The sequence below is a fragment of the Psittacula echo genome (genome assembly GCF_963264785.1).
Source record: "Psittacula echo genome assembly, chromosome: 8".
Classification (NCBI taxonomy): Eukaryota; Metazoa; Chordata; class Aves; order Psittaciformes; family Psittacidae; genus Psittacula; species Psittacula echo.
Genome location: NC_137744.1, coordinates 612,934 through 640,479, shown reverse-complemented (window position 1 = coordinate 640,479; position 27,546 = coordinate 612,934). Strand labels below are relative to the sequence as shown.

At 57.3% G+C, this 27,546-nt stretch overlaps 1 protein-coding gene across 2 annotated transcripts; it reads right to left on the bottom strand.

Moving 5' to 3' along the window:
• Nucleotides 1-4,233: 4,233 nt before the first annotated feature.
• BCORL1 (BCL6 corepressor like 1) lies at nucleotides 4,234-27,096 on the bottom strand. Of its 2 annotated transcripts, none has more exons than XM_080624591.1 (14): nucleotides 26,861-27,096; nucleotides 19,782-19,919; nucleotides 17,225-17,315; nucleotides 14,390-16,978; nucleotides 13,923-14,136; nucleotides 13,652-13,732; nucleotides 13,046-13,492; nucleotides 10,929-11,155; nucleotides 10,626-10,832; nucleotides 10,376-10,542; nucleotides 10,056-10,201; nucleotides 9,117-9,194; nucleotides 6,004-6,157; nucleotides 4,234-4,905 (listed from the first exon to the last, which is right to left on the bottom strand). In XM_080624591.1, the coding sequence occupies exons 2-14, from the start codon at nucleotides 19,865-19,867 to the stop codon at nucleotides 4,629-4,631; spliced, it is 4,764 nt and encodes a 1,587-aa protein (XP_080480717.1). In that variant the 5' UTR covers nucleotides 19,868-19,919; nucleotides 26,861-27,096; the 3' UTR covers nucleotides 4,234-4,628. The 2 variants fall into 2 exon arrangements, with proteins under 2 accessions (XP_080480717.1, XP_080480718.1); XM_080624592.1 differs by having other exon boundaries at nucleotides 13,923-14,088; nucleotides 26,861-27,095.
• Nucleotides 27,097-27,546: the final 450 nt, after the last annotated feature.

Here is a 27,546-nt window from a genome sequence, read left to right as displayed (position 1 = left end):
GCCAGAGGGGAGACTGAGATGAGCTCTGAGGCAGAACCTCTTCCCTGTGAGGGTGCTGAGGCGCTGGCACAGGGTGCCCAGAGAAGCTGTGGCTGCCCCATCTCTGGCAGTGTTCAAGGCCAGGTTGGACACAGGGGCTTGGAGCAAGCTGCTCCAGTGGAAGATGTCCCTGCTCATGGCTGGGGTTGGAACTGGAGGAGCTTTAAGCTCCCTTCAACCAAACCAGGCTGGGGCTCCGCGATTCCCAGAGTAGTCAGGTATGTCCCGGCAGCCCAGGGATGCTCCCCACAGCTGCTGCTGGTCCATGCTGCCCTGCCAGGGTGGGCTGAGCTCAGGGGCTTGCCTGGATGGGGACAACCCCAGTGTCTGCCTTTGTGCCAAGCATCCTGACCCCAACACCCCTCCAGGGTCACTCACTGGGACAAAGAGCCCCCAGGCTGCTGAGCCACATTCCTCTGCTCCAAGCGGGACCCAAGGGGCCACGGAAAGGCTGGGGCAGGGCCACGCTGTGCTGCAGGCAGTGGGAAAGTCGGGTTGGAAGGGAAAGGGGCTGTGCAGCAGCCATAGCAGTGACCCTGGGGTGAAGGGTATTCCTGGGGCAGGGGGGAGCTGAGGGGAGACCCCAGGGATGCCCAAGGGGGATGGAGCCGGGGGCAGGCAGAGCTCCAGAATTCCTGCTCCATGAAGGAGCCATAGGAGAGCTGGGGACATGAGACATGGGTCACAGTGAGACTCCAGCCCTCAGCTCAAACTCATGGAGCCACTGAGGTCCTGGGTTGAATGGGCCAGTCTCTGTGTGGCTCCCACCTGAATCACCACCTCCTTCCACTCATCCCAGGGAGCCCCTCTCCCCCTTCCCAGATTGCTGCCCTGGGCAGGAGGAGCATTCACCCAGCACAGGGGGGAGGCATTGGCTGTGTCCAGGCTCGCCTGCCCCTGTCCCCATGGAGGGAAGGGGACGGTGCAGATGCTGCCCCATCACAGAGTGTCTGTCCCTCCAGGGACACCCCATTCTCATTTTCCCAGGGGGGGTGATATGAGGCTGGAGGTGTTATCATTCCCAGGAGCGGAGGGTGGGAGAGCAGGCTGGGACAGCCCCCACTGCCCTACAGCAAACGGAGAAGCCAAAGGAAGGGCTTGTCTTCCCCACACTGGCCACCTCCTCCCTTCTTGGAGGACATCCCCAAGCACACATTCATGGACACCAGCTCACAGTTCCTGACTCAGTTTACCACTTCTGATCAGTGAAATGGCTTAACCTCAGTCTGCAGTGAAGTGGGAAGGATCCTTTCTGCTCCCATGCTGTGGGACATGTGGAAGATCCCCCAGGAATGGCCAGAGGAGGAGGTGATCCAAGACCATGATCCAAAGCATGTTCATGGGGTGGCATCACTGAGCAGACTGGAGGGAGGGCGATGATCCAGCCTCAATATTGGCTGTATTGGGCTGCTGCATGCAGGGTGCTGGCAGGGACCCGGCATCAAGCAGAGCCCGGGGACCCTCCAAGCAGCTCTCCAGCTCCCAGCTCCACAGGGGGAGGCTGCCCGGATCATGGGAAGGCTGTGCCAAACACCCAGGGCTGGGAGAAGGGAGCCAGAGCTGAAGCCAACCAAGTGGTGCTGGGACTGTGGAAAGGCAGGAGACATTGTGCTGAGGGATGGGCAGAGAGATCCTCCTCCTCGGCCACTTGTGCTCTTCTCACTGGACCCAGATGCCCACAGGGGTGTTCTGCATCATTTGAGCGATTCGTTCTTGCTTCCCATGACACTGAGATGCTGGAAGAGATGGGGGAATTTGCTGCAAACCAAAGGCCACTGGGAACAAATGCTCCAGGCGCTGGCACAGGGTGCCCAGAGAAGCTGTGGCTGCCCCATCCCTGGCAGTGTTCAAGGCCAGGCTGGACACAGGGGCTTGGAGCAAGCTGCTCCAGTGGAAGGGGTCCCTGCCCGTGGCAGGCATTGGGACTGGAAGAGCTTTAAGGCCCCTCCAACCCAACCCAGGCTGTGGCTCGATGCAGGTGTCCCACGAGCTGGGACAGGGGCAGATGCTGCCGCTCCGAGGGCAGCGCTGGAACGGAGCAGTCGTGGCTCCAGGCTGGGCCCACGCTGACGCAAGGGCGAGGGAAGCGGGTCCCGGCCTTTCCCAGGCTCCACTGTGCTCCTGCTCCCGCTCCCTGCCAGTGGATCGGCCACTGGAGTGTGACCAAGGGAGCAGCGGCCAGGACACAGCAAACAAACATCCGAGTCCGGGCCTGGTTCTTTCCTTCCCTCGAATAACCAGAGAAAAAAGAGACAGAGACCGCGCTGCCAGCACAGTGCCCGGCTCGGAGGTGCCGGCAGCTCTAGGGCCGGCTTTCTGTGGCACACGTGCGACGCTCTGGCCGCCAGCCTGCGTCTCCGTGGTAGAAGGTGCGCTCTAGCCGTGAGGAAGAGCAGCACCGCGCACCTCTCACTGCTGTGGCACAAGAGGAGGAGGCACTGGCACCACGTTCCCTTGGCTTTGTTGAGCAGCAGACAACAGCAGAGGCCCAGAGAGAAGTACCTGGGTCACAGAGGGTCACAGTAATCGACACAGCTATTCAGTTCTTATTCAGGCGCAAGGTGTGGAGAGCACCGAAAAAGCATGAGGGAGAGGCCAGCACAGCCGTTGCCTCCCCGCCATTACACGAGGATGAACTGGCAGTGTCACCTGCCAGTGGTCAGGACACCGAGGATGAGCCAGGTATGTCCCTGAGTCAGGTGGCACCCAGGCTAGGCCGGCAACAGCGTGAGCACGAGTTCGGCTGTGCCCCGGCCTCCCCTCCCTCGGTGAGGGCTGAAAGCCTCCAGTGGAAAGTCCCCGGGGGAAGCCCTCGGTGGTGGGTGGCAGGAGGAGCTTGCCCGGTGCCCACGCAGCCCTGTGCCTACAGCTCTCCTTTCCCCACAGGCATCGCCACCCTCCCGGACGCAGGAGCAGCCCAACAGCGATGACCATCCCGCTTCAGAAGGGTGCTGAAGGCTCTGCGCAGGGCTTTCCGCAGATCCTGAATCAGCCCGCAAGTGGAGGGATAGTGCCCCACTGCCAGCTGCAGGCGCGAGGGAGCTGCGCTGAGGACATCGTGCTGCAGCCTGCGCTCGCTGTGGACCCTTTCTCTGGACAATAAACCAGATCCCTTTCCCCACAGTGCTCGCCTGTGCTTGGTCCCTCTCAGGAGAAAGCTGGGTGTAGGCAGGGTTCACCCTATTCTGGCTGTTTCCACACTGCTTTTGCCCTGCTACAGACTGTGGCTGCTCTGGGCTCGCAACAGTCTCATCCTCCTTCACTCCCCCACTGGCTCACACAATTCTGTAGGGAAAGCTGCCTGCAGCAGGCATGGGACAGAGAAAAAGGAATAAAAGGCAGGAGCTGGTGTCCTGATGCAGGTTTTTTTTCTGTACATCAGTGTTTTTGACAACACAGCCTGTTGTTGTTTATAATAAAACAGAAATCAGAAAGAGCAACCAGAGTACACACCCAAAGGCAAAAAAACCCTTGGCTTACACAAGGTGCTGCCTGGCCACCAGGAGGGGAGACTGGCAGCTGGATTCCAAGGGGAAGGGGTAACACCTGCCCTGGCCGGGAACAAACACAACACAAAGGAAAAATGAACCAGCAGAAAAAACCCACACAATGCTCCCATTGCGGAGCAGGGGAGAGCCAGAGAAAGCAAGATTGTCTCGTCCTCAGTCCTGTTAGCACCTGTACAATAAAACTGTACCGTCTCCCGGGAGTGGCGCGGTGCCTTGCCCACTCTCTCCCAGAGAACTGCTCCTGCTGACGCTGGAGGGGAGCAGGGAGCGGGCCGACACTGAGCAGGCAGCGCAGCGGGCACCGAGGGGGCTTTGCCAGTGGCCAGAGCCCCCATGGCGAGAAGCTGCCGGGGAGTGTGGGTGTGATGGCTGCCAGGGAGCGGGAGCAGCAGCACAAAACAAATGAGATGGAGGAAGGAGCCTGGTGAGAGGATGGAGCAGCAGGGCTGGCTCCAAAGCTAAGGGCAGTGACTGTTCCCAGGCTCTCAGCCAAGGATGAAGGAGCCCGTCCCTGGAGGGCCATGACCCCCCAGGGACTGCAGCTCAGGGCATGGCTGGTCCAGGGGAGCGCTGGCCTCAGAGAGTGCCAGACAGGTGCTGGAGGAAGCCCTCACCCCTAGCTCGGAGCTCACTATCACAGTGATACAGACTCAGCAGAAAACAAAGGAAACATTTACAAATTAAATACTAATTAAATAAATACTATGGAAGACGTTGGGAGGGGGAGGTCAAACAGAGAGGCCCAGCTCCACGGGGTCAGGCAGGGCACCCTCCACCTCTTGTGTTGGCGGAGCCAGAGCTGTTGCTGCCCCAGGAGCTCTGGCTCACATGGCCCCGCAGAGGGGGCTTCATTGCCCACTGCAGCTGGATGCGGCCGACAGCTGCAAACACTGCTGTTCGTCACAAAGGTATCCGGGCAAGTCCTTGGAGGCAAGGGTCCTGTCTCCCCAGTTGGTGGACACCCCCGAGGAGAGAAGGACTGGCTGGCCAAAGACCCAGGTCCCTGCTGCTGGCGCTGAGAGGGCCGCTTCCCATTGGTCCTTATTATTGCCTCGTGATGCAGGGAGCGAGCTGTTTCCGTCAGCTGCTCCAGGCCTGGTACTCCACCACCGAACCCAGGAGCTGCAGTAGCTCGGGCTCATAGTGCACCAGCTCCACTGTCTCTGCAGAGCCCTGCGCCAGCTCGGGGCTTTCCTGCACCTCCTCCTGCACCAGCACCTGACTGAGAGAGACCTGCCGCTGGAACTCAGCCTTGGGCAGCGAGGCGATCTCAAAGTGCGGGAAGCGGGCCTGGAATATGCGGGAGGACAGCTTCAGCCGCTTGAGCACATCGGAGAAGAGGAACCAGTTGCAGGGCCTGGAAGATGGTGAGAGGATGGCAGGTTAGGGCCACCGGGGTCTGCGGGAATGATGCTCACTGCACCCCCGCCCAGCTGCGGCATGCTGGCCCTCCCCTCCACACACCTGGCTTTGAGTGCTGCTTTGTAGGTTACACCTCACAGAACCATATAATCACAGAGTAGGTCGTGTTGGAAAAGACCTCTAAGATCATCAGGTCCAACCATTGCCCAGCACTGCCAAAGCCACCACTATCCCATGTCACTGAGGGCCTTGTCTACACAGTGTGTGTACACTTCCTGGGTTGGTGACTCCAGCACTGCTCTGGGCAGCCTGTTCCAATGCCTGAGCACCCTTTAGGGGAAGACGTTTTTCCTCTCAGCAGATCCACACTTGCAGGAGTGCCCACCCAAGTGAGTCTCCTCCCGCCAGGCTCCTCCACAGACACTGGGGAGCTCATCAGTCACAGCCAGCCGTTCATCTCAGCCTGACGCTCGCTCCTGCCCTCATCTGGATAAATCCTGCTATGAGGTCTTTGCTGACTGCAAGAAGAAGCGGGACCTCCGCAGAGGTGGACCTCTCAGAATTAGCCTAACAAATTCCATCTTACCCTACATCTTGCACTTGCTTCTCTGACTTGGGGCTCATAAAGTGTGATTTCTACCTTCACATTTTTCTGAACAAAGAGTCTATGGAATACTTCATTTTGAGATGTCTCATGACAGGGAGCTGTCATGCCACAAGTGGGTTTCTGCCCCAGCAGCAGCAAATTTCTCCTCCTGGGAAAGCTGCAATAGCTTCATCCCTCCGTGTTTCTACCTGCAAAACAGGGATAAGTCATGTCTTCCTTTGGAGGGGTGCTTTGAGATCTACAGGACACAAGTGTGCTCTATCGGGCCTGTCTCCTTAGCATGCAGTCAGCTTGGGCTCCCAAAGCTTCTCAGGCAGGTGTGAATTTTCCATATATGAGTAACTCAAGTCATCCCCACCTGGAAGACAGCCTAAGGCTTCCTTGTATTGCCACTATCTTCTCGAGCTCAAGGGCTCTGTTCTGTGAGCTCCGACTCCACCCCAGCATTAATGTCACCCACATGCTCTGCTCCAGGAAGATACTCACCCCCGAGAAACCGACACTTGGAGGTTATAGCTGGGAAGCAGTGGCTTGTCTGAGAACTCAAAGAGGAAGTTGTCTGCATCTTGGTCTTCTTCCTCCTGGTCTGAACTTCCTGGAGGGTTGAGCAGAAGATCACATCCGATGCTATCCTTCCCCTCTGCAACAAGCAAAATAGACATCAGCATCTCTCACAGTTTCACACCAGCCAGTGCTCATCACTCCCTAGGGAACAGCTCTGCACAGCTGCACCGGCTACCACCACTGTCCCACGTCCACAACATCCCAGCAGCTCTAAGAGCAAAGTCCCAGGGGCTCCTCTAGAGCAGTGTGTCAGCAGTGGTGCCTAAATACAGACAGCAAGGCTGTGCCACCAAACCATGCACAAACCTAGAGACCAACACAACCCAGCATCAATAAGCATGACTTCAGAGACTCAGCCCCACAGATTTCTGGCTTAAAGCTGGCTGTCCCAGGAGGCATGTGAGCTCCAGCAGCATTTGCTTCATCGGAGACAGAGAACTGCACACTAATCCATAAACCATTTGAAGACAGTTAAATTTACTATTCATCAATCTGAAAAGCATCTGTCGAAAAATAGCTTGCTGCCTGGATTTTATTAAGAAATACGAATAGTCGTGGGTTTGCAGAGTGGTTCTGTCCTGCTGAGATAATACAGGATAACTCCAAAAACTTCCCACTAAATAGAGGTTAGGTTCTACACAGAGAAGGCAGACCAAATGTGCTGGTAATAACCAGCAAATAACCCAATGATGCCATAGTTCAACACCACGCATGAGAAAGCTCCACCCCCCACACTCTGTGAAGGAATGCAGCCCCCAGCAAGAATGTCATTTTACTCAGAAACAGGAGACAGGCTCCAACAGGGTCTCAGGAAAAAAAAAAATTAATTATTTCTTGGTCTGCCCAGGAGAAAAAAAAAGTCCCCACAAAACACTAAAAAAAAAAAGGTGCTCGAATTGTCAAAGCTTCCTGTAGACCAGGCCAAAATTAAGTGACAGGAATCTTGGTGCGATGTCACTGCTGGCAAAGCTCAGAGGCCATCACTGAAAAGCCTCACATCTCTTGAGCCACCCAGGAAGAAAGAATATAAATGCAATGATGTGACAACAGTGTGGTTCAGTGTCTACCCTGAACACTCTCCTCACTCAGTCCTCTCTCTTAGAAGGCTGGGACAAGAACAGGGACATCCTGTACCACTGCCAGGAGCAGGGAGACAATCAGCCACAACAATGCTAGTCCCAGGTGTAGAACAAAACCCTGGAGCGGGGCTTGGTGTCTGGAGCTACAGCATCACCAAGTGCAAGACACTGATGACTTTACCATACTCAGACCTCAGAGATCCCACACCCTGACTTCCCTCGTTATCTCTTGGCCCTCAGAGATTTGCAGATCTAAAGGAGCATGTAGACAATATTCCTGTCTCAAAGAATAGCAACGGATTGGAGCTGCAGCCTGGGAGTTCTCCTCCACATGAAGGGATATGCAATGCTTTGTACTTCATCTGGTGGAAAGGGATCCATCCCCCAAGAAACACCAAGAGGTGACAGTTTGCTTACTGAAAAGTAAACTTTCTCTTTGCTTCCAGGGGTGAAGGACAGAAATGTGGGAAGACAAGATACAAGACAAGATTTTTCAAGACAAGCCAAGGGATATGGAAATGAAAGAACTGAAAGAAGCAGCTAATTTGACCTTGCTCTTCCAAGATCCATCCGTTTCACTTCAGGCATCAGGGTATACAAAAAACAAGATGGCACATTTCTAAATCACTTGCATGCAGCAGTGGGTCTCCTAAAGGGTATGCAGTCTCTGCAATCCCATGCTAGGATCTTCAAGAGTAAAAGGCACTGATGACTGGGAGATAAGCAGATGCTAGAACTCAAGCACATAAACTCTCTGGGTAACCAAGAACTCAGCATGTTGTAGTAACCAATGGGAGCCAAACTCTCCTGCCCACAAAACCACACACAATTATCCTTCCTTGTTTATCAGAGAAATTCAAGTGGGAATCAGTGATCAATCAAAAAGGGTAGTATCTTTACTTCTAAAATATTACAGTCACAGAACAGCTGTTTTTTCTTGTGGTGAAGAGGCTTTTTCTGAAAGGACTGAGATAGCTTTGAGAGTGAGAAATTCAGAGGAAGGAGGCTGCAGCTTGAACTGTTTCCTTGGCACACCTGAGGTGCAAAAGCCTACGAACAAAAGTAGTACAGAATTCCTTCTGTTCTGAAAGGAAGAGACATCAGGGTCCTTCAAGAAGAAACAAGGACACCCTTCCAGAGGTACCTGATTTTTCTGCATTTCTAGAAGAATGTTGGAAATGACAGAGGTGAGCAGCTAAAACCAAGAGCCTTTTAGCTTGCCAGTGTAAATAACTCAAGTCTTTACAAAGGCCCTGAGAGTGCTGACCTACTGCCTCTGAAGTGGCTAGGAGGGACTCTGCAGTCTGCCACAGCCCCACAGCTATGTCCAGAACATCTTCATTCATGGGCCCTGGGGGAACTGAAGTAACACCATGAGTGATCTGTTGACCTTGTGCTTATGTTGTTCTGAGAGAACTTCTAAGCTGGTAACCACAACTTTCAGGAAGTGACAGCAAAAGGCACAGGTCTTGCCTTCCCTGGGAAATGGCTGGCACTGTAAGCAGAGGACCTGCCCCAGCCAAATGCTATCCCTCCACAGCAGAGGAGAGGGAACCTGGAAGAAGTTGAAGACTTCTAACACCTCAAAGGAATAAGTATGTCCTGTGTGTGCATTGGATTTATCTTTTATGACTGGTTAGCAGGCGAGCAACAAGAAGTGCTACAAGAATAACATGTTTTGGGATCAATACCCAGAGACCCTTAGGAATCACTAGCAGCACCTGAGTCCAGTCTTGCACACCATGCTCAGCCCACAGGAGGGAACCACACATGCAGCTTCCCAAAGAAAAAGCCCCTTTCAGGAGCAACTCCCAACATGTAACATTATGGCAAGACCTCTGTCAAGGCTGTGAGCTGGGAGGGACACAGCCATACTCGAATGAATGAGGAGTTGCTACCTGGCATTACATCTCTCTGCTCTGCTGCTGTACATGAAATGGTACAGACTGAACTCACCTAGTACAGAGCTGCTGTAGAAGTCCCACGCTGTGCGAGGATCCCCATCCGTGCGCCCCTGGAGATCCAAAAGGTAATCTAGAGAAGATTCAGAGGGTTAATGCTTATCTACCAGACAAAGCATGAGACCGGCATGCACATCCTGGGTGACACCCTTCACCTCTGCTGCTTTTCCCTAGTCTGCAGTTAGGGATTATGGCAAAAGCTGAACCACAACTTGCAGGAAGAGTACCCTCACTGAGGAGAGGACAATGTGTCCCCAGCCTGAGAACATGAAATAGAAGCTGAAAAGGGAAAACAACTGACACCACCTAATGTGTTGGAAAGAAAGGTTCTTAGGGTGGCCTTGAGTTCAAAATGACATCTCCAACACCTGTGCGTGTAGTTAAGCCTGAAGGAGCCCAGACAGACAGCTGGAAACAAGATTTTTCCTGGCTGTTGTGTAGAAGCCAACACTCATCTCGCCTCTACGCAAAGAGTGCAGCAAGCAGGCAGGCCTCACTCTCTGCCACAGGGTTTCCAAGTGGTCCCTTCTGACAAAGGAAAGTAGGCAGCACTTGGGTAGAGCTGTCTGAGTAGAAGGCACTGTTACTTGGCAGCAAAACCCTGTTACTTAGGTTATGCAATAAAACCAGGAACTGTGGAGCAGTGTCTCCAAGCCTCATGCACAGCACTGTCTTTAGTTGTGTGACCACAGAATTGCCATCTCCTTGCACACTGAAGACTGAAAAGTGACTTTTACCTTATTTGGAAGAGAGTACACAATCCTGTAATTAAAGTTTGGGTGGCAAACACACACACACACACCACAGGACAGAGCTCAAATTATTCAGTCGCTGCTCAAGCGCTTCTAAACCCTCTGACACCCACAACTGGTCCCATGTGCTGCCACACGGGAAGAAGGGTGGAAGCACTGCCACCACCGGGCTTGGCACCTACCGCAGAGGAAGCGCTTCATCACCTCGCTGGTGGCAAGCTTCACAGCTGTTTGCCCAGAGTAAGTGGCCAGAGTGGGATCAGCACCATAGGAGAGTAGAAGCCACATGGTTTCCAGGTTGTCATTTGCTACTGCATCATGGACAGGCCTGCAAGGACAGAAGCATTGATAGGAAAAGAGAAAGGCAGAGTTTGCAAAGCAAACGCTGTTTTGGGTTAACACGAATCTAGTGATGACCAGCAGCTCATCCTGAAAAACATGACCTGCTCCCTGCCCTGACTTCCCCAGAGCTTCCCCAGATGCTCCCCTCTCAGTGCCTTGCCTGGTGCCATCCTGCGCGCTGCAGTTCACGTTGGCGCCATGCTCAAGCAGGATGTGGAGGATGTCAATCCAGCCTCGCGCGCAGGCTTCATGCAGCGCTGTGTAGCCAGCATTGTCACGATGGTTCACGTCGCTGCTCTTCTTCTGCAGGCAATACAGCACCACGTCCTACAGGAGCAAGAGTGTTGGGGGCCTGGTTACACACAAACCCAGACAGGGCAGCACAGGGAACAGAGGGCACCAAAACTCACCTTGTAGCCCAGGCGAGCTGCTCGCTGCAGAAGGGTCTCCCCTGCATTTTTGTTCACAATCAGCCGCCGAGCTCCAGGAGGAATGTTCTGGACTGAGGGCAGTTCGGGGGAACTCCCTGGGCTGACCCGACGGGACTTGCAAAGTGTCCACAAGTCCTGGGACTTCTTCAGAGAGTGGATTTTGGGCTGATTCCAAGAGCCCTTCCCCTGGAAAAGAAAGGAATGCGACTCCTTGGCTTACTAACAGGAGTCCCTTCTCTCTCTTCTCCCCATGTGTGTTCCCCTCATTAGTCCAAGCCATACCTTCCCCTCATCACAGATCCCTGCCAGGTGTTTGGTTTTACATTTGCGTTTTCCTGATGGTTTCTCCAGTTCTTGGGCAGGAGAGCTGTCGGAGTGCTCCAGGAAGAAGCCATTCCGAAAGTCTGGGCATCCTTGAGATTTTTGGGGCGATGGAGAAAGCCTGCTCCTTAGCCGTAGCTCTGTGCCTTTACCCTTTACAGACTCCTTCTGCTTCTGGTACCTAAACTCTAGAGGAGAAATAGGAATGAGGAGCTTCTGGAGGTGCAGCACCAAAGGCTACCAGGCAGAACAAACTGCTGATCTTGGACGGCTGCACATCCAGAGGCCCAGACCCACGGCAGAGGCACTGCAGTAAGTGGAAGCAGAGTGAACACATAGTTTCTCCCCACCAGGGATGGACTCCACATGGACACAAGACACCCAATGGCAGATGGTGTCCTGGTCTCAAAAAGGTCAAGCCTACCTAGAGCTGGGGCCCACACACAACTGACCACGGCTTAGGTCTGACTGGGAACCCAGTATGAAATTATCCAGCAGATCACTGCAGCTTGTACCTGAAGATGATGCAGATTCTTCAGCTAGTACAGGACATAGCACTCTGCAAACACATGGGCTGGACCCGTCCCTCCTCTGGCTGCCAGCCCACTCACAGTGCCCAGGTCCTCATCTCCAAAGCCAGTGATGGCTTTAGGCCACAACTTCTGAATCCAAAATACAGAAGCTTACCCATCTGAGGGGCAAGCAAGCAGTCCCTGAGTGAAACTGGCTTCTGGACAGAAGACAGACACTCTTAAGATGTGTGGTAAAGCTACTGGGGAAAACCCTCCTCAATGCTGCTGCACGCAAACCTCCTTCTCAGGCTCTGTCTGGAACAGATGCCAGCAGAGGCAGCTCTGAGAGCACCCATGAATTGCAAAGATGCCAGGAAGCCCATCAGAAACTTTACTCCTGGTCTCACAGGGGCAGCCAGACACAACATTCCACAGCAACAGTGTAAAACTGTCCCAGAGCAGAAGCAGAGCTTGAGCCATCAGCTGGTAGGAGTGCAGCAGCCATCTATATGACTTTTCACAGCACCTCGGAGCATCTCAGCATCTCCTGAGGACTGTCAATCTGACCACTGGTGTGGCAGAAGGCAACAGGTTTGTACCCACTCCAGCACCTCCAAGAGAAAGGCCCAAGCCTATGGAGAGCTGGCAGAACTGCTTCCCCCAAGCCCATGGCTCAGGCACACTCTCCTGCAATCCTGGCAGAAGTTACCTGTGGGACCCCTGGACACAGCTACAAGCTACCAGCTGTCAGCACACCCTGAAACACCGTGCACTGCTGGATGAGCCCCAGCCTTACGTCCTACAGCCTCAAACCTGTTCCTGCCTCAAATTCTCATCCGGACGGAGAGGAGGGATTGCAGAGACTGCTAAACCTCAGGGAAACACAGGTCACAGGCTTGGTGTGACTGCATGGGCTGGGCAGTGCTGGTAGAGCAGCAAGCAGGATGCTGGCAGGGGCATCACATCCTCCTCCCGGCAAAGCTGAAGACATGAACCACAGCAGGGGCAGGCGGGGGGGTGTCTCTGTCACCTGCAGACACTCCAGCTTTGTTAATCCTCTTGCCCTTGTGCTCCCTGATGCAAGCTTGCAAGTTGCCTTAATAAAGGGACACAGCACAAAAATGCCCAGTTGAATTGTAGTGGCTCCACATCCTTCTCCTATAGCCAGCTGAACACTGCTCCCAGGGGCCCGTGCTTGTCCAGAAATACTTCTCTGCACTACCTCATCTGATTCTCATTTTCCCACACCCTCTGTCTTTATCTGAGGGTAAGACCAGTATCTAATTAGTCACATAAGGCTGCTCTTTTCTACTCCAAAGTTTACTGTAAATATTTTGGAAAGAAGAGCTGGTCAGTTGAAGCCTGCTGCCCATGCTGTGGACATTAAGCCACTAATAACAACGGAGTTTCATCATTACAGAAATAAACCAGAACACCAAAACCCACCAAAACCACCAAAAAATCTCACACACAATAAAAAAAAAACCCAAAACACCAAATCCCAACTGAATGAGAAGTCCCCGTTTGTTCCCAGCCTGGTACCAGAAACCCCTCCCCAGGTTGTACCTGCTTTGGATTTCCGCCTCCTGTGGGGGTAGTCCACCCGCTCCTCCTCTCGCTCCGTCAAATATTCCCCTGTTTGGTACTTCCGACTTTTCTGTCGTCTCCTTTTCTTCCTTTTGACGTGGCTGTCATCGTCCTCCTCCTCCTCCTCATTGGGCTCCCACAGCTGCTTGGGGGATTCCACTCTCCATGGCAGGTCCCGGGTCCTCCTTGTGTGACAGCTGCTCCTCCCGGACACAGACCTGTCCCTGTCCCTGCGGCTGTGGTAGCCGGTTGTCCTGTGGGATTTTCGCAGCTTGCGACCTTTCAAAGATGTCTCCTCCTCCTCTTCCTCTTCCTCCTCCTCCTCCTCCTCTTCGTCTTCCTGATCCTCCCCCAGCAACGGCAGAATCTCCTGACCAGTCACATCACACTCTCCTGTCACACCAGCAGAAGAGCCAGCATTGCTTCCTGCAAAAAATGGGGGATTTCTAGCTGACAAAGAAGCCAAGAGTATCTACAAGAACAACCCTGCAAGGCAGGACAAAAGACAGAGCCAAGACCATGTGAAAAGGGAAACACTCACAGTCCACACAAGCCTCCCACCCGGGTCCCCTGGCACTGACTCACCCGACTGGCTGCGCGTCCGGCTGCTCAGCACCACTGGAATGAAATCCCGAAAGCTGTTCTTGGGTTTCTTCTCAAGGTAACCTGTGGGGAAAACAGGAGCCTTGAGGAAACAGGCCACATATCTGTGCACACACACATCTGCTGACCTGGCAAGGGCAGTCCAGCACTGCTCTGTAGCTCTGGTTTGGATCCCAACCCGCTGCAGGAAGCCACTGCGTGAGAAGCCACTGCAGCCTGACCCTGCAAGGACATGGTGCCGTGCCCCGAGTACCTTCCTCGCGGCTGTCTCCACGCTGCACCGGCAATGGAAGCTCTGTCTTCGCTGGCCTCCGCCGCTTGCGCTTTACCCTGAAGCTGTTGTGGTCCTTCACCGACCCCAGGCAGGGCTGGGCTTCTTGCCTGCCAAGTTCATGTGGATTGTCGTGGTGTTTTCGCCACTGTGTGTGGAGGACACAGACTGAAGCTTGAGCTGGTGACTGACCGAGCTGGAGCAGCAAAGGAGAAGGGACAAAATGCTGTCCCCCCCACTCATATGCTGGTGCCCTCCAGCATCTTTGACACCCCAGATCTAGATAACCTCTAGATAACCTGCACTAATCCACTGCCACATAACTCCAAAGAGCATGGGTGGAAAGTGCTGTGCACCCAACTAGCCCTCCCCCGCAAGAGCTCCCTCCTCGTCCCAGCCCCACCTGCCAAACTCTGCCATAACCCAGCAGCCCCAGGCCATCCACGCACCTTCCGGCCATGCAAGCTCCAGCTCCCCGACTTCCCAGGGGCCTCCTCGCTCTCCTGGCCTCGGCACTTTAGTCTCTTGTGGGCCTGCCTGGTGTCCCCATCATGCTGCCGCTTGGACTTGCAGCGCACACTGCCCTCTTGCTTGATATGGCCTGCTCCTTTGAGTTTGACCTCAGCAAAGGCCTGGGGAGCAGTCCCAGCTCGCAGGCAAGTCACAGGAGTGAATGACAGGTCACACTCCACTCGCTCCTTCTTGACCCTGCACAGATCCACCTGACGCACACACTGGGGGGGCTCTGCAGCAGGGGGCTCCTGGGAGCCTTCACAGCCCAGCTCCTTGCACTGACTCTCTGCGGGCACAGAAGGCACCTCTGAACTCACTCGCAGGCTCTGCTGCCCCGCTGTCGGCACGTCATGCGATAAATACGCTGCTAACACTTGGGCTTTAGGTTTTCCATCCAACTGCTTGAGGCTACAGCTCCCCTGGGGAGGAGCCTCAGTCTCTATGTTCTGTACATTGCCCTCCTTAGTGGAGTCAGGCTTTGGTGGATCACTCTCCTGACTCTTCTGGGAGTTATCCAGCTTCCCCTTCTCCCCTTTCACATCCAAAGCACTGGTCTGAGGAGATGGACCTGCATCCAACAAGACTGGGTTAACTGGCTGCTCGTAGAGCTTGGGCAAGGACCGGCAGCTCTTGCTCTTGGCTGCAGCTTCTCGTTCCTGAGGTGGAAGCCTGGGCAGTCCCTCCGGCAGGCTCTGGGCAGCTGCACTGGACTCTGTGGGCTGCACGCTCGGGAACCTTGGGAGCTCACCTGCACCCGCTGGCTTGCAAGAGCTATTCTGGCCTGGGGGCAGCTGCCCAGCTGTGGAGATGCCGATCGAAAGCAGAGGGGTTTGATGATAAGGAGACAAGCCAAGGGGCAGAAGCTGAGGATTGGAAGGTTTTCCATTAATGGGGCATCGCGGGTACACACTTCCCTGGCCAGGATTCCAATTGGAGATGTCCTTGGGCTGACACAAAGGAGCTCCCGGAGTAACTCTGCCATGAAGAACTCTCCTGGCAGGATCCTGCTGTCCTTCTGCGTTGGTCTGGTTGGCTTTCTTTCCACAGGAAACCCCAGCACTGCGAGGTTCTCCCTGATCGATGATGGAAATAGGCTCCTGCTTGGGAAGGTGGCGCGGGTCCCTGCTGAAGCTCACAGCAGAGTCCTTGCTGAGCAGCAGCGAGGCAGGCACAGGGCTGGCAACACCAACGTAGGTGCCTGGAATGGCGCTGATGAGTGCAGTGTTCTTCACCCAGGAGCCCTGCTCACCATTGCGCAAGAACTCGGGGAAGATGACTAAGGGAGGGGTGGTGCCGAGACACGAGGTGACGCTGCTGCCTGTGCTCTGGGCCGCACGCTGGGACTTGGACAGGACTGTGGTGAGAAGGGCTTTGCCGCTGGTGTGCACAGGTGTGAGGATGGGCATAGGAGGTGTTTTGCGTTGGCTGGGTGGAGGCAGCTTCTGACGATTGGACTTGGAGGAGAGATCGAGAGGCATCTCACTGCACTCTGGAGACGAGACCATCTCACGCTCCAGCTGCGGAGGGGACTTCAGAGGAGAGAGCGATGTGGCAGCCCCCGGTGCGGGCGGCTCAGGAGCTGCTGGGGCTCTGGTGTGTGCACCAGTGCCAGAAGAGGGAGCAGCGCTCCCACACGGGGCTGCCGGTGGGGGCTGGCTGGACGAGGGTGAAGGGCTGGTGGTGGACGGGAGAGCACCCTCGGCAGCAGCCTGGGTGCCACTTCCTCCTGAGGGCAATGGGCAGCTCAGCTGATTCACCTCCACAGACACCACTTTTGCGTCTGAAGCCAAGGGTCTGGTGACGGAGAAGGTGTAGGGGTAGGAGCGCAGCTCTGGGGAAGCGATAATGCCCGGCAGGCAGCGATCGTGTAGGTAGGAAGGCAGGACAGGGAGGGTGAGTGTGGAGGAGACCCCCAAGGTGGCTGGAAGCGTGGCCACGCTAAGCGGCTGCCCACAGCTGGGCGGTGGGATGTATACCAGTGACTGGCTTGGGCTCAGAACTGCCCCAGCCTGAAAGGACAGAGGCAGCTTTTGCATAGCAGGGGCCTGAGATGTGGGAAAGCACACTCTGTTCAAAGTAAAAGTTGTAGGAGTGGAAGCAGAGGTGTTGCAGCTGGAGACAACCACAGGAAACGTCCCTTCTGCCAGCACACCTGGCTCTTGTGCTCCATTGCTTGGGGTAGTTTTCTCCTTCCCAGCAGGCTCACTCTCTGGTGCCACGGAGCAGGCTGGAGCAGCATCAGCCTGCTTGTCGCTGTGAGGATCTGCAGGTGCCCAGGCAGCATCAGCACCACTACTCTCCTGCTCTGCAGCCCTGGGGATTGCAGGCTCCTGCCCTCTGCCATTCCTCTGGCTTGCCAGAGGGCCCAGGGCATCATCTTTCAGAGTCTTTTCCACTCCCTCCGGGTTTGGGTTGGGATCAGGTGGCTGCTCTTCCAGTTTGGGCCCAAGCTTTTCCTCCACCTTCCCATCAACGTCCAGGCCCTGGGCACTGCTGTCACCACCACTGACTGCTGTGAGCTCCACCTGCAACAAGAAGGGAGAAGGTGTCCGTAGGGATGTGCAAGTGAATCCTAGTGAAGCAGGCAGGACCTTCTCTCTAACCCCCACCCAGGCACAAAGGCAGAAGTGGCAAACAGCTTTGTTTGCTTTCCCTTGCTGCACCTCTCTCGAGGAGGAGGCCATGGCACCCATTAGGGTAGATGCTCTTTCTTGGCCTATTCCATCAGGGAAAGGCCTTCTCAGCCCCACACATGCATACAAGGAGCTCACCTCGGAAAGGCTGCTGCTGACACAAAACTCTTGAGACCTCAAGTGCTGGGAGCTGCTCGTTTTAGACTCCTCATCAGAAAGGGGGACTCTCCTGGCCAAGGAACAAGACAGAGCATTACAAAATACCCTCTCAGGACCCCAGCACGGGACTGCAGCGGAGCTGGCAGCCTAAGGAAGCGTGGCTGCTCCACGCAGCTCCTCCTCACCACACAAGACACAGCGGGTACCAGCCGCTGCAGACCAAGGAGGTGAGGAGTACTGCTTTGTCCTCCCGCTCCCGGAGCTCTGCCGGCTGGATCACACCTCCTCACACATAACGGCTCACCCTGTGGCTCCTGCAGCCTGGACAAGCCTTTCTCCATGGCCCAGCAGCTCTGCATATCTTCCTCAGCCACAGCATTTTGCCCCTCTGGCCCTCCTCAATATGCTGCCTCACAGCCTGAGCCCACACTCACTCCTCACCCTCCGCTTCCCATTCTTTTCCACCATATTTCCACTCCCGTTCTCCTGAGCCCCATCCTGCTTGTCTCTTCTTCCATAGGCAGCTCCTCATCCCCGCCCCCAGCCCCACACCCTGGGCATTTGATCCTTTCTCTTTGGAAAGCAGTTCCTGAGTGGAAAGACTGGATTTGGGTTCAGGGATGTGAACCCCACTGAAGCAGGGTGCACTGAGGACACAGCTCAGGATCCGTGGGCATGGGGATGGGGCTCTCCATGCCTGCCCCAGCAGTATTTACCCAATGGCCGTTCACTGTTCTTTTGGGGGTCATTCAGACAAGCTGCTGAGGCCGGGGTAGAACAGCTCGAGTTCAGCCTCTGCTGAGGACACGACCCGTTCCCAGCCCTGCCCGGCTCTCACAGCAAAGTACCACGCACAGGTGCGACCCGGGGCTGCCGCACCCCGGCACCGGGCCTCGCAGCACGGCTCCCGCCGAGCCCTCGAGCCCGGCCGCGGTCAGACGGCACCCGCCGGAAGGCTGCCGTTAGCCCGGGCAGGTCCGGCCGCCGCGGGGATGGAAATGCCCGGGCCCGGCGGCCTCAGCGCAGCCGGCGGGGCTCGGGGAGTGGCCCTCGGGGCCGCAGCAGAGCCCGGGGCCCAGCCCTAAGCCGGGACAGGCGCGGCCCCGCCGGAGTGAGAGGAGCCTGGGGGGACGAGGGGGACGCGGGGAGCGGGGTCTCGCAGCCAGCCCACGGTCGTAGCAGGGTCCCGGCGCAGCGGAGCTGCCGAGGGGGGGCCGAGGCCGAGGCGGGCAGCGCGGAGGCGGGACGCCAGAGGGCGCCCTAGCGCAGCTGGCTGCCCGCGGCTCTACCGGCGAACGGCAGGAGCTGGACAGCGAGGCCCGGCCCGGCCCGAACTGGAACGGGCACGGCACGGGAACGGCCCGGCCCCGGGCACGGCCCCGGGCACAGCCCCGGCAAGGACCGGAACGGGCACGGCACGGCCCCGGGCACAGCCCGGGCACGGCCAGGCCCCGGGCACAGCACCGGGCACTGCCCCGCCTCCTCCCGCCCTCCGCTACCTCAAAGGCCGCCAGGTCCGGTCCTGCCCCGCCGGCGCTGGCCCCAGGCCCTGTCAGCAACTGGCCCGGTCCCCGCCGGGGATCCTCCACAGCCACCCGGTGCCAGCCGAGGGAGAGCGTCCTGCCGCAGCCAGCCCGGTTGTCCTCTCTTGCTTGCGCAGACGCCCCAAACTTTCATGTTTATTGCAAACTAGGAGTAGCTGCGAGTGGCTCAGGAGAGGCGGAGGAGGGCAGCACCATCTCCAGCTCTTATCTGCGGGACACACGGCGGGCCAGGCGCTGCTGAGGGCTGCAGATGATCTCTGCCATGTCCCTGCCTCCAGCTCGCCTGTCCCACGGCTCCTCTGGCCGGCCCACGCAGCACTCACCCCCAGAGCCCCCAACGCCCGCAGCGAGCAGTGGCAGGCACACACTGCCTTTGAGCCCGGAAAGCTTTCCTGGCTCTGGCAAACACACTGAACACGTGAAATAGCCCCAAGGAAGCCCCATACTGATCAGGTTTGAGTACTAACAACCCCAGAGTCATCAGGGGATGCAAAGCCACAGGGCAGGCCAGGAACTCGCCTTGGTCGATTCTGCCTCCCAGCCACTAATCCTCCCTAATCTTGTATTTGGTGGCATGTCACAACTCTCCCATCTGATCATTTGGTCTGCACTAACCTTCCTGGGTCACCAAAACCTCTTCTGAGCGGCTTGGTTTGCAGTGGGTCAAGCTTTTTCTCTCCCCTGGCAGTTCAGAGCACAGGTGTGGTGAAGCCAATAGCACGTGCAGGCTCATCTCCAAGTCACACAGCAGAGGCAATACAGCTACACACTCTGCTTGTGGGCCCTCCTCGATGGAGCACAATGGGGTTTGGGGACCATCACATACCATCTGATCACAGACCCACCCCTTCCCTGTGCTCTTGCACACCTCAGTCTGTGTTACACCCCAAGAAGCACAGGCTGAGCCAGCACCAGCTCCCTTCCTACAGCCTCGTCAATTCCAAGGCACTTCTCCCTTCCTCCTTCCCCACTACGCTGCCGACGCACCTCACCTCTCCTCGTTGAGGCCACACATGCGAATCCTCTCTGTGCTGGTCCAGTTGTGCACCCCACTATAGAGAGGTGCTGTAGAGATCATGACAGCTGCTCGTCACTGACCAGGGCTGCCGGGGCTCGAGAGGCCACTCTGCCTACAAAAGAAAAACAGAGGGTTGGGAACTCTCCCAGGGATGCTCCTGTTCAACCATGCTTCAGAGAGCAGCGTCCCTTGCTCCGCTGCCAGGCAGACAGGTGCAGTGCCCGAGATGCTACACTTCTGTCTGGAAGAGGGCTAGAAGCAACCAGCAGTGCCCTGAGCAGCATCCGCAGCCCACTCATGTTAAACAGCGTTACTGCCAAAAAGCCTCTGGCTGCCCTGAGAGTTTCACACTGATGTCTTCACACACAAGCGCATCCCTCACCAAGACTCCTCCATCTTTCTTCTCCCTCCAGAGGAACACCCAGCACTGCAGAACAAGCCACAAGTCAGACTTTTACCCAAGAAGAGGGTCTGTTAAAACGCTGCCATCGCCAAAGGCCCCATACGACTTTCACAAGCCAGCACATGGCAGGTTCAAGGAGGAAAAACCTCACACAAGGAGGCAACCAGAGGACCCTGGAGGGGAGCAGAGGTTTGCCAGTAGTGCCCTCAGTGCTGACAAGGGATTACCCCCTCCCTTGGCCAGGAAGGTGCTGGTATTCAGCAGAGTTACGGATGGAAAACGAGGAAATCCAGGGATTTGCGAGCATCCAAGACGCATCGTCGGCTGGGTGGAGCTTTTGAGGGAGCGCTGCAGCCAATCCTGCTGCACTGGGTGTTCCAGCAGTAAGGCAGCTTTGCTGCTCCACTCCTGTCAGGGAAAAAGCAGCGGAGGAAGAGAGGATCCTCTGCGCTAACAAGTGGACTCAGTTGAACCAAACGGCGCTGACTGCAAACGGCAGAGAGATGCTGCCAAAGAGGCTCTCGGTTCAGAGAAGCATGGAGCACCTGAAGGTAAAGCAGGCACAGAGCCACGGCACTGCTCAGTGCAGCAGGCGAGAGTGTGAAGAAGCTGAAAGTGACACGTGATCCCAAATCTCCATCGGCTGTCTTTTCCCTGACAAACTCCTGGCGACATGAGCTCTGAACGGGACAACAAGCAGCTTGCACCCTCCATTTATGCTGAAACGAGCCACACAGGGATCTACCGGCCAGCAGCTCGAGGGGTCCAGCCGTGGAATTGCATGCAGCCACTGCCGGGTGCCCTCACCTCAGCCCAAACGTGCCTGTAGGGATCCTCAGGCAGAAGGAAGTGCCGGGCACGTAGGAGAAACCGGGGTGAGGCAGACTGTTTGCAAAAAAGCAGCGACAGAGCCATCTGCACGTACGAGGGCACAAGTGAGCAAACAGAGCACGGCAACCAGAGGTCAGGAGAAGCGGGGGAAACCTGCTAAAGGACACGGGTTTAGAAGCAATGCTCTGCAGTGAAGGGGGAGCCGGGCGGACGGTGAGACACAGAGCAGGGTCATACCCAAAGAGAATGCGAGGTGGCTTGGAGCAGGAAGGGGAGGAGTCTTGCGATGCTTGGAGAGAAATGCAACATAAAGGAAATAGGGGAACAAACAATCTGCGGGGATTTCACCATCTTAGGCTAAACTGAAAGAAAGGGAGGAGAAAGGTCCTGCCCCTGAGCACAGTGACAGGACAGATGTTTGGGGGGAAACCAAAAGGGACCTTCTGTGCAACGGGGAAGGGGACACATACGGCTGCGCCATGTGGAACGGGAGTTGGAGACGAGCTGAAGCCTTGAACAGACCAGGCTTGACCCGAGAATAGGTCTGGCAAGGGAAAAGTGATAAGAGGGTGGTACGAGAAGCTGGGAGAAGTAGCATGTTTAGAGTACTTGAGTAAAAGCTGGTCAACAGAGGAGGCATGATGGCCATGAGAAGGGAGCCGGGAGGACACAGCAACAGAGATAGACACCGTTTCATGAATTCTTGGCCTCTGTTCGCTACGGACGATATGGGACATGTGCCAGACAGGCATTTCACAGGGAACGAAGAATAGAAGAGAAAAAGAATCAAGATTTCAACTACAAGAAGGAATAAAACGGGGGCAAAACCACAGATGTGGTCTCAAGCACAAACCTGCACAAAGACTGAAAGAACAGCATCCTTAAGGAGGTAGGCCAGGAGGTTTATTGAGAAACATGGGATGAGCAGCAGCCTCCCAGTGCAACGCCGAACCAGAAAGAGCAACTGCAGCCTCCCTGGGTCAGAACACGCTTTCTGTCAAGTCGACATGAGGAAACAGAGCACATCTCCTGTCTACACTTGTGCTGCTTGAAGCGACTTTAAACGGATGTAATGAAATGAGTAGGAACCCCTTGGAGAACACAGCTAGAGCTTGGCTCCACATGCCTGTCTTTTGAGCAGAAGGAGCTGTTGAAGCCCTTCTCTCCCCTCACCCCTTCAATCACGTCACTGAAACTGTGCAGTGTCCTGGTAAACTTGACCAGGGAGCTGATCTCGGTTTAAAACCTTTGTGGGCTCCCCCCTGGCCTGGTTCTAACCCCTACTAGGTCCTAGATCAGGTTCACCAAGAGGGAGAGAGGGCACAGCCTGGCACAGAACCTGCTTAACCCATCACATCTGTCAAAGGACATGTACATGAAACTACAGTCTTATTTTGATTTAGCTAAATAGGTACCCAGCCAATTCTAAGTAACTCTGAAGAAAACTGGTTTAGAATGAAGTCAGAAGATGAGCACTGCATTTTGGGCTCATGGTGTGATATTAAAGCACCTTCACCCCCCAAAACAAAAGGTGCTCCAAGAACTGCAGACAGAAAGGTGCTGAATGCATCCACCTACAACAGCAACCCCTCAGAGGGATGTTCAGTGAAACAAATCCGCCCCTGGAATTAAAACCCAGGGGGATTTGTTCATTTGTTCAATGAACATCCCATGTTCATTAAAACCTCTCATCATTTTGCAAAAGGAGAGGCTGCTCCTTTGCAAACTGGTCTCTTCCCGGATCCAGAAAAAGCAGATGTTGTCCTTGTAGTAAAAGCATGCTTGTACTCAGGTTAGCCATGACTTAGCTACATGTGGAATTGAGTCAAGCAATTACTATCCCTTCTGAAATACCATTGTGCAGCCAATAGAAGTGAGTTTCCTGAGACAAAGCTCTTCAGGCACAGGTATTTTCTAATAGTTATCGCTACACAAATCCCCCTTTCACCAAAATCCCAACAGCATCAAGACAACCATCGCTTCAGCCCAGGCTGAGGGTGGCAGGACAGGCTGCCGCTGCCTTCACCCACCCACTCCCACATTGCTGAAGAGAACTAAGCCCACATAATCTCCGTGCTGACCCCTGCTAAAACCCTGCCCGCGCCCTAGCTCTCGGTGATCGGAACTGGAGCTGCCCAAGGCGAGGCTTCCGAAGCAAGTTTTCCACTGCCATGCTGCCCCTTGCTCTTCATCTCCCACCCCAGCATAAATGCAGCAGGAATTGCAAAGTGGATTTTGCAAACTACTCCCCCCCCACAAATGACAGCAGTCCCTCGGCTGGATCAGCTCCCTGATCGAACTCAACACTCAGCTTCTCAAGCTCTTGCACCAGCAGCTTCTCTGGGCTGCCTCCAAACTTCCAGCCACAGGTAGCAAAGAGTTGGTTTTCACCAGAGGGTTTGGTGCTGTCATGTTTGCATGACAGATGTCACATCTTTGTTGCCACCTGGTCTAACCCTCGCTCATACTGCTCTGATCAGGTCAAACAGAGCCACGATCTCCTGCAGCCATCCACCTCCAGGGCAGCTGGGGTGCACCCATGGTACAGGAAGGGGCTTTTTCCCTCTTCTTCTTGCGTTTAGGACCACACTGCCTTGACACACCCCCCCACCCCCAAGAAGCTTTTCATGTCTTTCCCTGCTCTGTACTAAAATGATATAGATTTCAAGCCACTTACCTTCCTCTCCCTATCCCAGCACTGGCACATGAGTAATGCAGGCACGAGATGCCAGGTACTGAAATGCCAGCAGCCAGTCTCCTATAACCCCCCAGTGCAAGGCTTCCCCCCACCTGGGTTCCAGGCAGGAATATCACCATAAGAGCATTGGTAGGAACTCAGTGCAGCTCGACAGAGCTCCGAGGCCTTTATGGACACTGGAGGTTAAGTGTGACAGCGGCACAGAGGGAGGAAGAGGATTTCCACTGTAGGGCTTGGAGAAGGAAAAAGCCCAATGGACCCTGTGCAGCAGCAGATGGGGAGGCTGCAGCAGGTCCCCTCCCGCTCTGCAAGTGAAGGCTGGGGAGGGACGGATGCACTTTGACCCTGGAAACACACCCGTGGGAGACACCTTTGCCACATTCGTGCCCAGACAGCACTGAAGCCTCGAAGGCTGTTGGCTCGGGTTTGGTTTTCCCCCAGATAGCAATGGAATATCAAACAGGGTTTCGCTGCTGAGAACTCCAAGCGGGACTCGGAGCTCAGAGTGCACCATTCAGTGCAGCAGCGCAGGGCGGCAGGAGGAACCGGCTGCACGGCCAGGAACGGGCCGTCACCCACGGTGCTCCACTCTCTTTGGCAGCCTTCGTTGCCATTAGTAACACAGGCAAGAAATTATAGTTGGTTTTATGTGTGATTGTCAGGTGCCCGTTTAAGGTCCAGAGGTCCAGAGCGAGAGCCAGCCCCCAGAGTCGCCCCAGGCACCTTTTCAGCTCTGAGCATCACTTTGGGAAACCCTTCAGAGCAAACTGCTGGCAAAAATATTCCAATTAAATTAAAAAATATGTTAAAACATGGTGACAGTCCCCTCACAGGACTCACAGCAGGCACAATGCACCGCCAGGGGAAAATCGGAACAAGAAAACTGAAATAAAAAGGGAACAGTTTTATCTATCTTGTATCATGTTACCGCTCATGCAGGGGTCAACAGCAGCGCTGGTACCAACCGGGAACAACCAGGGTGGCACAAATCCCTGCAGGGCCTGGCCAGGCCATCACCTTGGCCTGTGTCAGCAGGAAGGTGCCAGGTCCAACCGAGCCTCCCATGACCACCCCAGCTCAATTTGGGTCCCCCCAGCTCAGATAGGTCCCCCCAGCAGCCCTGACCACTGCCGCCGAGCTGAGCCAGGCTTTGCCTCCACGCATTTGCTTAAGCTCATTTAAAGACACAGCAACACCACGAGTAATTATAGATACTCGGTGCAACGAATTGGAAATAAAAAAGAGAAAATCCATCCCCATTTGAAATGAAGTAAAGAAAAGTTTGCCACTCATTTGCTAGTCCTTTGGTCACTCATCCCTGCTGCCAGCCGGTAGCACTGAGCACTCCCTCACTCACAACATCGGGGCTGACCTCACAAAAGGCCACTGCTGTGCATTTAAGGACTGGAAAAAAGAGTTACTGAGGGAGGACAGTGTAAAAAATGTGTCTGACACGGCACGTGTCACCCAAAATACCGCGACGGGAGAGCAGCCGCCTGTCCCTGGTGCTGAGCCGGCACACCAGAGCCCAGCACTGGCAGGGGCAGCTTCATTCTGGAGGCCAAACCGTGCCAGAGCCAGTATTCGGAGCCCACCCAGGGCACAGCTCCAGACCCAGGCGATGGCGAAGAAGCGGTGCCTCGGCAGACACCAGCACCCGCCAGCAGGCACCCAACCGCTGGGACCCAAAGGCTGGTGATGGCAATGAAGAATGCAACGGGGAAGGGAAGGCCGGTGCAGACATGGTCAAAAAGACGTGACAAGCAGCAAAGGGTGCAGGGTGCACCAGCCTTTCCTCACAGTGATCCCCCCTGACTCGGCTGGTGACGATGAGGATGCTGGGGAGCAGATGCTCTGCCGGGAGGAGAGACTTTCTCCATCGCTATGTCAGCCTGGAAGAGCTTCTCAAGGAGCTGTTCTGAGCTGGCAGCACCCGCACCGGGGGAAGGGAGAGACGCTGCTCACCGAGAAGCTGCACCGACCCTGCTGAGCACCGACACTCCGTCGAAGGAGTTTTGGTTTCCTCTCCGGTACGGGCGGCAGGAAGCGCCTCCTCCTGCCCGGTCTAGCCTCTGCCCGGCCATCAGGCGGGCACTACGGGGCCCGGTACGGCCGCCGCGGGCTCGGGGGGCGGCGGCGCGGGGCCGGCCCGAGGCCGCGGGGCTGGTCCCTCACGAGCCCCGCGAGGCCGCGGCACAGCCCGCGCCGCTAACGGAGGCCCCCCCGCCCCGCCCCGCGACACGCCGGACCCCACGGCCGCTCCGGGGGCCAGGGCCCGCAGCACTGCCCCGCGCCGGCCCCCGCAGCCCCCGGTGTCCGCTCCGGCTCAACGGCAGCCCCCGGTGCCGCTCCACACGGGAGCGCGAGGCCGCCTCTCGCCCCGCGGCCCCGGTACCCGCGGCCGGGCCCCACCTCCCCGCGCTGCCGCACCGGGGCAGCCCCGAACATGGAGGTGGCGGCGGCCGCGCTGCCCCCAGGGAGGGCTCTTCCGCCATTGCCCGGCGCCCGCCCGGCCGGCTCCCGGCGCTGCTGCCGGGGCGGCTCGGCCCCGGGCAGGGCGGCCGCCGGCGACGGGATCGGGCCACGCCGCTAAACTCCGCGAGCGCCCGGCGCCGCCGTCCCGCCGCTGTCGACCGCCGCCCCGGGAGCGCTGCGCCCCGGCGGCCGCCCCGCCCCGCCCTGCCTCCCCGGGACCCCCGCGCCGCCCCGGGAGCGGCAGGTGTCGCCGGTGCCGGTGCCGCCGCGCGAGGCAGGGCAGCAGCGCGCCGCGCCGTCGCGGGGCAGAGAGCGGAGCACAACGCCCGTTGCCCGCTGCCCCCGGCCCGGCGCTGTCAGCACCCGCCGTCCCCGCCGCTGTCCCGCCGCAGGACGTTGTCCCCCCCCACCATCGTCAACTCCTCCCCCCCCGGCGCCCCCCCCGGGGGTGTCCCGGGACCGTTTCCATGGAGACCCCGTCCAACCGGGCGGGGAGAGGATGGTTCGGGCCGCCCGCTCCCGTCCAGCCCCACCTCACCCCCTCGGCGGTGGGTGCGGGGCCGCGCGGGCCCGGGGTGCCCGGGCAGAGGGGGCCAGGGCGTCCGGTGTGGGGCGGCGCGGCAGGGGGGGGGTGTCGGGCACACACCTGCTTCCCGAGCCGGGCGGGCGCCGGGGGGGCGGCGGCGGGCCGAGGCGGGCCCCTGCCCGGAGGCGGCGGGTCGGACACTGGGCGCTGCGAGCGGCGGTTCGGCGGCGGCGGAGACACTGGCAGCGGCAGCCGGAGTGTGAGGGCGAGAGCGAGCCTCGGCCGCGGCGGCTGCCGGGAGCTGTAGTCCGGTGGCCGCTGCCGCCCGCCCGCCCCGCGCCCCGGGGACTGCGGCTCCCGGCGTGCCGCGCGCCAGCCCTGCCCGCGCGGGGGGGCTGCGCGGAGCCGGCCGAGTCCGGAGGGGGAACGGGCAAGGGGGGGGGGGAACCGACCGGGAGGGGCCGGTACCACCGGGCGGCACGGGGCGGCGCGGCGCGGCGCGGGGGGAGCCCCGCGCACACGCACACACACCCGACCCCGCGCTGGGGCACCAGCGCCCGCACCGGGAGCGGCGCTTGCTCCGCACCGGGGGGAGGAGGATGGAGAAGGAGGAGGCGGCGGGGCGGGCGCTCGCTCCACGCCCGAGCAGAGCTGGACGGGCAGCGCCGGCGGAGAGCGCAGCTCCCGCAGCCCCCGGTGCCCGCCGCCGGGTGCGGCAGCGGGGGATGTCCCCGGGCGCAGCCCCCCCGAGCGGGGCCGGTGGAGCGGGCGAGGAGCCGCCTGCCCGGCCGAGGTGGGCGCGGGGC